Source organism: Gigantopelta aegis, chromosome 4 (genome assembly GCF_016097555.1).
Source record: "Gigantopelta aegis isolate Gae_Host chromosome 4, Gae_host_genome, whole genome shotgun sequence".
In the NCBI taxonomy this organism is placed as follows: domain Eukaryota; kingdom Metazoa; phylum Mollusca; class Gastropoda; order Neomphalida; family Peltospiridae; genus Gigantopelta; species Gigantopelta aegis.
Window position 1 is genome coordinate 54,283,687 of NC_054702.1, and position 12,382 is coordinate 54,296,068.

At 36.3% G+C, this 12,382-nt stretch overlaps 1 protein-coding gene across 7 annotated transcripts in view; it reads right to left on the bottom strand.

Moving 5' to 3' along the window:
* LOC121370760 (synaptotagmin-1-like) overlaps nucleotides 1-12,382 on the bottom strand; it is an 89,203-nt gene that overhangs the window by 15,213 nt on the left and 61,608 nt on the right. For all 7 annotated transcript variants that reach the window (XM_041496212.1, XM_041496208.1, XM_041496209.1 and 4 more), the window contains 6 exons: nucleotides 11,470-11,718; nucleotides 10,196-10,377; nucleotides 8,042-8,167; nucleotides 6,570-6,737; nucleotides 1,392-1,565; nucleotides 362-479 (listed from right to left, as the gene is read on the bottom strand). In XM_041496212.1, coding sequence (XP_041352146.1) covers nucleotides 362-479; nucleotides 1,392-1,565; nucleotides 6,570-6,737; nucleotides 8,042-8,167; nucleotides 10,196-10,377; nucleotides 11,470-11,677 — 976 coding nt within the window. In that variant the 5' untranslated portion in view covers nucleotides 11,678-11,718. The remainder of the gene's footprint in view (nucleotides 1-361; nucleotides 480-1,391; nucleotides 1,566-6,569; nucleotides 6,738-8,041; nucleotides 8,168-10,195; nucleotides 10,378-11,469; nucleotides 11,719-12,382) is intronic.

The following is a 12,382-nucleotide window of genomic DNA, read 5'->3' on the forward strand; positions in this document are numbered from 1 at the left end:
TTCTGTATACCTTTCACTTCAAAGCTCCTGTCCAGATTTTCTAAATTTACAACTTGATCCCATGTTATTTTTGATATCATTTCTTTTTTTTATGTTCATCTTGTGTCGTTACTGTTTAACAGTCAATCTCGTGTTTCTCATCGGCCTTCTGGCTGTGTGGGGTTGGGTTTTTTTTGTTTATTCATCTGAGTATATCGTGAGTTTCTCACCGGCCTTCTGGCTGTGTGGGGTTGGGGTTTTTTGTATTCATCTGAGTATATCGTGAGTTTCTCATCGGCCTTCTGGCTGTGTGGGGTTGGGGTTTTTTTGTATTCATCTGAGTATACATACATTTTATTTTGTTCTATAAATCTGTGTTTACCTGACAAACCACCGACGTCCATCTTCTTCAGATTCTTGGCCTCCAGTACAACAACAGTCAGTTTGCCAGCCGTGGGAACGTATCGTAGAGAGAAGCAGATGTCGCCCAGTTTGTTCTCCTAAGAAACAAGAAGGAATAAATAAAAAGAATAAATAAATAAATGTCATTGTAATAAGCCATAACAAATAACTGTGTATATTACATTAAACCATAATATATGGTAATCAGGAAGGAAATGTGTTATTTAACGATGCACTCAACACATTTTATTTATGGTTACGGTATATGGTGTCGGACTTATGGTTAGGGATCACACAGATATTGAGAGAGGAAACCCGCTGTCACTACTTCATGGGCTACTCTTTTCAATTAGCAGCAAGGGATCTTTTATATGCACCATCCCACAGACAGGATAACACGTACCATGGCCTTTGATATACCAGTCGTAGTGCACTGGCTGGAGCGACAAATAGCCCAATGGGCCCTACCGATGGGGATCGATCCCAGACCAACCGTGCATCAAGTGAACGCTTTACCACTGGGCTACATGTACAACCCGCCCCTTATATGGCAATCACGAAACATGAAAAATTACTAAATGTATCGATAAGTAACTGATAATATATAAGTCTACATAAAATATACAAGATATAAAAAAGAACATGACAAATGAGATAGATCTGTAAAGCAAACATGTTTTTTTATAGAAAAACCAAGTAAACTGGTATAGTTTTTAAAATGAGACTAAAGGTACATTTTATTTACAAATTTTGGTAAAAAAACCCAAAAAACTATAAACATTAAATATTCTATAAACAAAACAATATTTTAAGTGCTGTTTTGTTAATTTTTGCATACTTCCGTTACCGGTATTTAATAAATTATACGAATTTAAACAATTCTATATCAAACAGTATTAATTAAATTGCAGATGTGTAACAGAAAAACTGTCAACAAATGACAGTGTTCCGATACTTTTTAATTTCTGAATTTCCTGGCCCACACTTGTGCAACATTGAACATGTATTACCTTTTCGGAGTCGCTATCAGGGGCTGTGACATCCCTCCATTCCTCAACGACTCGACCGAGATCCACAGTGTTCAGGGGAACCAATACCTGGCCAATCTGGTCGTGCTTGGAGAAACGATCGAAGTCATACACTGCAAATGTCAGGGTCTTTGAGCCCACCTCAGCATATGGGACCTGTGGAGGAAAAAACGTTAAAAAAGTTACTTGTAGGTGATTTTACTATGAAAGATTTCACTTTTTTTTAACAGTAAAGTTTTATTTCCATTTGCTAGTTTGTTTTTAACTACTTGAAATGTAGATCTTTGATGATGATTATAACTTCTTGTAATCATTTCTTTAAACTTGCGATTTTGTGTTAAATGGTGTACATTAAAAAAAATCTCCTGCTTTTTGACAAAATCTCCTGCTTTTTCAACACACATCTCCTGCTTTCTCTTAACTAAAGGTTGAAAGGTCTGTTGATGATGGTATAAAAACAAATGCTTATGATGGTTTGTTTTTGTCGGGTTTTTTGTTTTGTTTTCATGACTAAAATTAAAATTTAAGGACATTCCTGGCCTGGGAAATTTCAAATAACATTAGCAAATTCCATGATGTTTCCAGACCTTCCTTGACCTAGGTGTGGGTTCGTATTCAACATTGGCTTCAACCCAGAATGACTGCACAGCTAAGCTCCATGGGGAGGTGATAACCATGTACACTGACCAAGTATATAGCTGAAATATCAATATCAGGTATAGTGTTTTCCCTAGAAATTTGGCAAGGGATGGTAGACACAACACTTTGGGGGCATTTTCACAATTTCCAGGGCACTTTTTTTGCATTAAAGACAACAAAAATAATTGAAATAAACATAAATATAATTCAATGTTCTTGCTTTAATAAATGAATGGCAAAATATATAACAGAGATATTTTTATTAATTAATAATATACATGTATATTTTTTTAGTGTTTCATCAAGGCAATTTTAGAATTAATTATTGAAAAAGGCTTGTTTAATCTCAGGGCAGCATGGTGCTGATTAAGGCAAGATGGTGCTAGACTATTGAGGCATGGTGCTGCACCATGCTAAAACTAACTAGGGAAAACACTAAGGTATGTAAATGTCTGTCTGTGGCAAAGTGCTGCACATTTGTGATAAGAGATTCTGTGTGGCAGCAATTGTTTCCACCATTATTCTCTCCCATTTGTCTTGGACAAAGTGCCCTTGGCCCATATTTTCGAAGCTATCTTAAAATCGTAAACCCACCGTAAGCTCTGATGTCACTATGGTGTGTGCTGTAGGGACGTCATAGTCTTATGATTTCGTAGCGTTAAGATAGCTTCAAAAATCACTAGCCAGAACATCATGTTTGAGTCTTAGCTGGTTAAATGACCACTCTGCTGTGGTGTGCCAACACAAAGTGTGAATTTCACTAAAACTGTATATCAATGTGACCTAGATTCTCAAAAAGAGTAAAAAGATAGTAAAGAAAGCTGGATCATGGTGAAAAAGGTCAATTATTTATTCTAAATACATACATATATATATATTATAACATACCCAGTATTTAAAAGCTATTTGAGAAACCACACTTTTTTTTTCATGTCTTTTTAATCCCATTGCCCTCTTTCCTTTTTCTCCTTTGAATTCCATCTTTTTTCTTCCCATCTTTCCTATCTTTCAACTTCATTTGCTGTCCAACTATACATCCCAGTCCTTGTCTTTCCAACCACAACAGGTACATTGTCTAATGGTTAGTGAGTACTTGAAGTACATCCTCACAGTTCACTCCTGCTCAGAGTAATTGAATTACTAGATACAGCGGGGAAGTGATAAACACGTACATTGACCGCTGCTTCATAATGAACTGCCATATCAAAATCAAACGACATGTATGTGATCTTTCATCTTGGGGAAGTGGTGCTATTAATTGGTAATGAGAGTAGTCATATGGCATTTGGTTTCCTCCATTATACCAACGTATTAACATCTGTTCTGGCAAAAACATCTGTCATGTATATGCGTGCCAGGACACCATGTCAATGTACTTCTTCCAGGCCAAAGTTTGCATCCAACATTTTTGACATGGTTCACAGTGAGGAGACAAACTTGTTTTTATGTGCATCAAGCAATTTTTAAAGTAAAGATATAACATTAGTTTTTTAACTGGAGTTGCTCCATTATGGATGGATGGATGGATGGATGGATGGATGGATGGATAGACGGACGGACAGACAGACTGACTCATGGACTGGTGGATAGACGGGTGGATGGATGGATGGATGGATGGATGGATATGGATGGATGGATATGGGTGGATGGTAGATGGATGGGTGGATGGACAGATGTGTAGATGGATGGATGGATGGATGGATGGATTATGGATGGATGGATGGATGAATGGATGGATGGATGGGAAATATGGAAAATATGAAAGATGATTAGTGTGAAAGATAAACAAATGGAGAACTACCAAATCAAAGGCACTATTTCCTCATTTCCTGCAAAACCTCACAAACCTCTAATAAAAACAAAATTGCATATTTATAACCTTATTTCATGTGAAATAACACTTATTTACAATGTCACAGCACTTAATCAGTGTTTCTTCTGAGCCACCATATGGCTGCATTTATTACATAAAAGAAATACACTCCAAACCAAACCAAAGCTCCATAACGAATTGACGGCAAAGAAAGCCATCTTAATTAATCAATAAAATATGTATGAGGTGAAGCCTTAAATAGATTTATTGGACAGGTCTTAAGCATACATGTACATCCACGGTACCAAACCATGCTTTTAGGCTGACACTTAACAAAACATATTGTTAAAGCTGCAGCAACGTTATGAATGAACAGCGCAGCTATGACGTCAATGAGGAGGGAAAAATCAATAACACGTTCGTCGGTGGTTTGATCAATCGCAAGGTTACTGGCTGTTTGCCTCGGTGTCAAAATACAGTGCTTTACCACTGACTGGAGCCTGACACAGTTTGCTGAATTGTACAAAAATCACAGCTGTGTACACGCAAATCACAATAAGAAGCTGCATGTTTATACTGTGATATCAAGGGTAACGAAAGGGTAACGAAAGGGTCAACCTTTCTGATGTAATGAATAATTTTACTGTGAATAATTAAATGACGATTTCACAGCATAAAATCACGTCTTACTGATCTGTTATATTTAACAAATATCTCAATTCAAAAATCTTACATGTAGGCAGGGTTGGGTTTTTTTTACTTTAACCATTGTGCAAAACTCTTATATGTAAACAGGTATTTTTGTTACTTTAACACTAGTGTGCAAACATCTTACATGTAAGCAGGTTTTTTTTTTACTTTAACCAGTGTGCAAAAATCTTATATGTAAACATGTATTTTTGTTACTTTAACACTAGTGTGCAAACATCTTACATGTAAGCAGGGTTTTTTTTTCTTTAAACAGTGTGAAAAAATCTTACATGTAAGCAGGGTTTTTTTTTCACTTTAACCAGTGTGCAAAAATCTTATATGTAAACATGTATTTTTGTTACTTTAACACTAGTGTGCAAACATCTTACATGTAAGCAGGTTTTTTTTACTTTAACCAGTGTGAAAAAATCTTACATGTAAGCAGGTTTTTTTTTTACTTTAACCAGTGTGCAAAAATCTTATATGTAAACAGGTTTTTTTTTTACTTTAACCAGTGTGCAAAAATCTTATATGTAAACATGTATTTTTGTTACTTTAACACTAGTGTGCAAACATCTTACATGTAAGCAGGTTTTTTTTGTACTTTAAACAGGGTGCAAAAATCTTACATGTAAGCAGGGCTTTTTTTACTTTAAACAGGGTGCAAAACTCTTACATGGAATTGTAAGCAGGGCTTTTTTTACTTTAACCAGGGTGCAAAACTCTTGTATGTAAAAAGTAGGGTTTTTTTATTTTAACCAGTGTGTTTTACAAAGTGTCCACAAGGTTTTACAGGGCTTGAAATGAAGAATTTGTTACATGTGTATACCTATGGCATTTTTTGTAACGTTCTATGCTACAAGCAAAATGCTGACCTACGGCAAGTTTGTGCCTGCCTACAGCAATTTTAAACCAGTAACTTTTGTAACAAATCAACACAAAATAAAGTTTAAAAAATTATCCCTTCAACCAATAGCAACAATTTTTATCCAGCAGCAAAACAAAAAAAGAGCATTAGTAAAGCACCTGACTTGCATCAGTTCATATCGTATCTATGGCAACTGCCAGTGGTGCACTGTTTTTTTTCATATAATTTAAGAGAATTAACGTGCATATTCAAAGCAAGCTTTTGTAGCTACACGCCTGTCTTGAGCACAGTTGCCGGCCTCGGCAGACTCCTCCGTCCAGGACAGAAAAGGGTTGGGGTGGGTTGGAGGGGGTACCGCCTGCACTGGCAGGTGCAAGGGAGCACCAGCAGTCCAACCGGAGCCGGTAACAGGCAGAAGGTGATATGGTGCTATGGAATTTGGAATGTCCCGTAGGATTAAGCCAAAGAGAATGGGTGCATATTTTTGATGAAGGAAATTAGGCGCTTTTCTGAACGGTCAGCCGAAAGATAAAGATAGGGAGCTACGTATAGTTTTAGAATTTAGTAAGCAGAGAGTAGCTCGGTGCACTGTTAAATTTGAGCTCTGTTTTATAGCCAAGTTTTTTATGCATGCTGCTAAAATATACTGTTTAGAAATGGTAAAATAAATAAATAAAGCAGAGCATGAATTGCAATTTTGAAAACAACAGGAATTAATGTTGAATTTGGCCAATATATTTTATAATAAATATGCTAAAGAACCTACTTTGGGAATTAACATGTTTCACAAGCATTTTCATATGTTTGTTTAGCAGTTTGAATATTATCCACATCATCAAACAATCTTTCAAACCTGATAATTAACTGCAGCTTTGATAAATGCTATATTCAGCTACGCAAACACAGGCACGTGTGCAGGGAAAGGGGTTTTGGGGGTCAATAACAATATACCCAGTATTTAAAAACTATTTGAGAAACCACACTTTTTTTTTCATTTCTTTTTAATCCCACTGCCTTCTCTCCTTTTTCTCCAAGCATATTTTGTTTTTTTCAATGTATTTTCCAGGAGAGCATAATCTGACCCCTGTAAAAACTTCACATTTTCCTGTATACCCGCCTGAGCCGACTCAGCGAGTGGCTGACTGACTACCTTGAATGTGAAGGTCTCGTTGAAGACGGGGTTCAGGGTCTTGCGGTGGACTTTGGTCTCATACTTCTTCTTCTTGTCCGGTAGCAGGTAGACCTTCACGTACGGGTCAGACGTACCGCTCATGTCCATGCCGGGAAGATCAGCGGCCTGTATCACACCAACCGACAGCTGAAATAACAAGTACATGTGTAGGTATATAATATATTATATATACAGTCCCCACAATATAGACACAACGGTGCTCAAGCACCTAAACAAGGTATATACATGTGCATAGTGAATAATATAGATACACTATGCATGTGCTGGACAACCCAACACAATTCTTAAATTTGACTGCTGTAATTACTGTACATCCTGAAATTAACACGTCCCTAAATTAATGTGAGTGACAGTGAGCAGACTAAAATGTGACATGAAATTAATGCGAGTGGCCTCTCTTTGAAATATTACTTTCCTAATAACACATGTATGTGTACTTTTCGGTTAAATCCAAGTTACAGGCGTCTTCAATGAGATCAAGTCACTAACATGTCAGTGTACACATCAATTAATCTCTTTAGTCCCTAGTGTTTTCCAGTTCTGTTTTATAAATATATTATAATTTTAATATTTTGTTGTTGTTGTTGTTGTTGTTTTAATAATGTGGAACACATATACAAAACATAGAAATAAATACGTAAATCTTATTAATGCGAATAACACGAACTCACATTTTTTGCATTAATATTATGATCACATTAATTTCAGGATCTACAGTATATTATAGAGAGATGGAAGGGATGAGAGAGAGAGAGAGAGAGAGAGAGAGAGAGAGAGAGAGAGAGAGAGAGAGAGAGAGAGAGAGAGAGAGAGAGAGAGAGAGAGAGAGAGAGAGAGAGAGAGAGAGAGAGAGAGAGATAGAGAGAGAGCTAGAGATAGAGAGAGATAGAGAGAGAGAGAGAGAGAGAGAGAGAGAGAGAGAGAGAGCTAGAGATAGAGAGATAGAGGGAGAAATAGAGAGAGAGAGAAAGAGATAGAGACAGAGATAGAGAGATAGACAGCGAGAGAGAGAGAGAGAGAAAGAGAGAGACAAAGAGATAGACAGATAGAGAGAGGGAGAGATGTATAGAGAGAGCTAGTGAGAGAAAGCTAGAGAGAGAGAGCTAGAGAGAGAGAGAGAGAGAGAGAGAGAGAGAGAGAGAGAGAGAGACAGACAGACAGACAGACAGACAGACAGACAGAGATAGAGACAGACAGAGACGGACAGAAATTGAGACAGACACAGACAGAAAATGACAGAGGAAAGAGAGACAAAGACAAAGAGACATACATGTGTAAGGACAGAGACAGACAAATGAACATATATTTAAATTAACTTAAATTATAGATGATTTTGAGAAAAACCCCAATATAATGGTGTCATGACAAACAATGAAAAACAAAGCTTTATTTCAAAATAGACCAGTTTCATTTATAAAACAAGAGATTACCTCTCCTTTCTGGAAATCGTAGTCAAGAGAAAACTGCAGTTTGCCGAGTTTAACTTCTGATTTCGTACTCTCTGCATCTTCGTTATCTTCCATATTGACATTTAGCTCATCTAAATCAGGTTGCACCTGTAAAACAAATATGTACTCATATGTATACATAATCTGTATGTGTTAATGAAGTGAAAATGTGTTGATCAGTAATGAGATACCAGTTTAACAATAAGAAATTCTTGGATGAAATTGAAATTATCACTGCCAATGTATTCTTGTCAATAACAAACAATATTTTTTTTTCCCCGTTTAAAGTGGAATCAACCATTAGCAACTTATGAAAACATTTTGCTTCTGGAGATTTATAATATAGCTTATTCCTCTAATTTGCCTCAGTAAAATATAATTTTTAAGTGGAGTCCTAGTGTGTCAATGTTTTTGGATAAATAACATTACTAATGTATTTATACACCACTGAGCAAATACAACAGAAATCATATCATAGCTTCCAAAAGACTGGGTAGAAATTGCAATGAGAAATTAATTAATTTGTAACATTGAAACAATTGATTCTTATCCATGAATATTCATTAACAAGTGGATTTGAGGAATTTAGGACTTCCTTGTAAGTCCATTTTAAAAAAAATTAAAAATTAAAGGGACTGTCCTGAGTTTGCCGTCACAGTAACATGTTTACAGCTAACAGATCCTTTATGATGACTAAAATTACATATTAACCATTAGAGTACTGCAGACGTGTACCCACATTCTAGGTCAAGTATTATGATGTCATATGGAACCGTTGCTTTGGTTTGGTTTGACTGGTTGAGTTTTTTTGACATATGAAAACATTAATGGATAATAGGTGCATAAAATCCTCAAAGAATGATATAGAGAACTGGCAGATGAGAATCAGCGTTTATTGCAAATTAAAAAAAAAAAAAAAATTAAATTAAAGATGCGCTTTAATCTATGATATTGCTGTTTTTATTCCCCAGTGTACCCACATCCTACAACGAACTGTATTATAGATTACTATATAACCAGAATTACAAGAACAGTGTAGTTTCACTTCAAAATAATACTCAAAAATAGTTATATGGAACACATTTTACTATAACGACCTAACAACTTCTGGTACCCAAAACGACATTCGCACCATTTTCGTCTGCTGATCATGTGATGTGATTGTTAACACTGCCCTTTCCAAATCAATTTTACAAGAATGATTTGTTGATGTTATATAAGATGTTATAAAGCAGTTAATATTTATCACAAAAATGGATCATTTGACAGCACAATTACCACTTCCTTTTATCACGAAAGATGTCAATAGCACCAGTCTATCAACGAATATTAGTGTTTTGTTTTGTTATTCTTTTGGGTTTTAAATGGGGTTTTTCTTTCTAATTTTTTTGGAGGGGAAGTATTATAGCACATACCATCGCCTTTGATATACAAAATCTTACGAAGAAAATGAACAATAACTGCTACAAAGATTAGGACATGACCGCAAACACAATGGATATACTGACATTGGTATTCTAAACAAGAAAATGTACTTGATATGGAATTATAGCAGGTCCATAGGAACGGGGGGAGGTTGGTGGTCTGTGCAGCCCCACCCAACCTCAAATCTAGGATAACATTTATGTATGTTTTTGTTTTTTTTATCTATTCTGTATAAGCAGGGCACAATATTTCACGAGAATCATTGGTCTGTTCGCCGTCTGTTACGCAACTTTAAAATCATGAGAACCGTCAATCAGTTATGTGGTGAACAATTACATTCTAAAATTATAAGTACCATATAATTAAGGAAAGTGAAAATGAGTTTATATTTTTGAACCACCAGTGTAGCACAGAACTGTAGTTCAAGTGTTTTAGGTAGGCCTAACTCATTGTTACGAGAACTATATTCACGTAATCGAACACTCGGTTACCTAAGTAAAACTCACATGAACTGAGTTCCAGTTACCGGGGTACGTCAAATTTTGAAATATTGTCCCCTGTATAAGTAAAGGTGAAAATATGGCTTGTACCCCCAAAAAGGCTTTGATAGTCAGAAACATCTTACAATGGCAGCAAATTCAGGAGAGTCCATTTAACAAAATGTGTTGCCCAGTTTTCTAAGAGAAGCGAGTTTTTTCTCTCTAAAAATACCTTTTCTTTGTAGGCATTTCCGAGTAGCTGAACACTCTTGAGGTCGACGGTTCCCTTGAGTCCCTTCTTGCCTTCCTTCTTCTTGCGTTTCTTGCAGCAGCACCGCTTGCACACGCAGTACGTGCAGCACGACAGAATGAGCAGTGCACCGACACATATCAAGATGATGGCCCAGATGGGCACTGCAAGCAAAATAGGCATTATGTTTTAAAAAATATATATATTTATTACATCAGAGTGGCAGAGATACCCACATGATATGTTTTTGTTTTGTCTCCCACAATGTGAAATACATCTTTTGAGAGGTTAAATCTCCGATCAGCTGATCGACTGTGTCACACAATATGACTGTGCATAAATCGTCATGCAAAAAATGTGCATAAGGTTTTCCGATTCATATATATATATATATATAAATAAAAAATTGTTATCGCACTGTTCCCTTTCCTTTTACTCCTTTTAAATTCCATCTCACTTCTTTCCAATCTGTGGCCTAATTCACAAAGGTCTCTTAGGCTCTGCTAGACAACAAAGCATCCTCTTTGCAAGTCCTTTAGCATTGCACGGTGAGATCACAAAGTGGCGATAGTTTAGTGAATTAGGCCCCTGGCAACTACTCCTACCTTTCAACTTATCAGTCACATAATTTTACAAAAAGAAACATATTTTAATACATCTATTTAGCCTTGAATATGTTTATAGTATTGTTTGTATGAACTGCATGTGGCGTATAGGAATGCAAAATTTCATAGATAAATAGCTAAATAAAGTAGCCTCCACATGACGTCATTTTGTTACATGACATCATTTTGGTAAGAAATTATCTTCCTCAGTCTTATTTTTCACAATCTGATTAAAATTAGCTCTACTGGGTCTGCCAGTAGATCTAACAACATTACGTCGACTCCCATGTCCAGGTGACATTTCATCTATAAATAACAATTTAAATATCGACCAATTACACTTCGCCTTTTATAGCGTTATTTGGGAGCATACAAATTCTAAAAATATCGGGCGAGACTATTTATGCAATAGGCAAACTTGTTGGTCAATTTCAACATTGAAAAAACTGGGGGAAAAGTGTAGTAATAAACTCTGGATTATATACTAGTATAAACAGATTTTATGGCTATACCATCACATTTTTTTTTTTCGTCTTGAAACTAATTTTATATAAAAGGAAATAAAACTAACTTGCAACTTAACATTTAAAAACAATATTATTATTATTATTATTATTACATGTATATAATAGACAAATATATATGATTTACATTTTTCTATTTCTCCCAGTATCATATCTTTCATTTTATAAATCCCCGTGTTTGGTGCCGCTGTGGTATCGCCCGATGTCGTGACTCCACCATCATTGGCTGCTGGCACTGCAGTGGCGCTCTCGGCCGCAGCCTTGGTCGCTGCCCCAGCAGCACCCGCCACTTCTCTAGCTACCCGCAGAAATGCCTCCATGTTGGCAACTGGCATTACCTGCCTTCACCTCTGATATGTCAACTGTTGTGCTCTATCTGTAAGCAGACAAAAACAAAGTATTTTTATTATTCACTAAAAACATTACCTGCCTTCACCTCTGATATATTAACTGTTGTGCTCTATCTGTAAGCAGACAACAACACATTAAAAAAAATTATACACCAAAAAACATTATCTGCTTTCACCACTGATAAATGTATGTTAACTGTTGTGCTGTATCTGCAAGCATACAAAAACATTATCTGGCTTCACCACTGATACAAGTATATTAACTACTGTGCTCTATCTTTGGGCAGCTGGTGCTCCCTTGCGCCAGTCAGCGCAGGTGGTCCTTCCTCCTACCTTCCCCACCTTTTCCTGTCATGGACAGGGGAGCCGGCAGAGGCCAGCACCTGTGCCCATGATAGGCGTGTGCTACAACAGCTTGCTCTGAGTGTACACATTAAAACCTAGTCCTGTCCTGCCTGTCTTCAAGTATACAAAAACAAAGGCTTTTTGGTGTGTAGCCTGTCTTCAAGTATACAAAAACAAAGGTTTTTTGGTGTGTTAATTTTTTAACACATCAAACATTAAGGGCTGGATTTACTAAATAGAGATTATCCAAGCTCGTGTGTCATACTGATTTTACGAAATGAGTGTCAGGATTTTTGTATTGCCCGAGCGAGAAACAGTCTTCTTTTATTACTCCTTCATTATTAT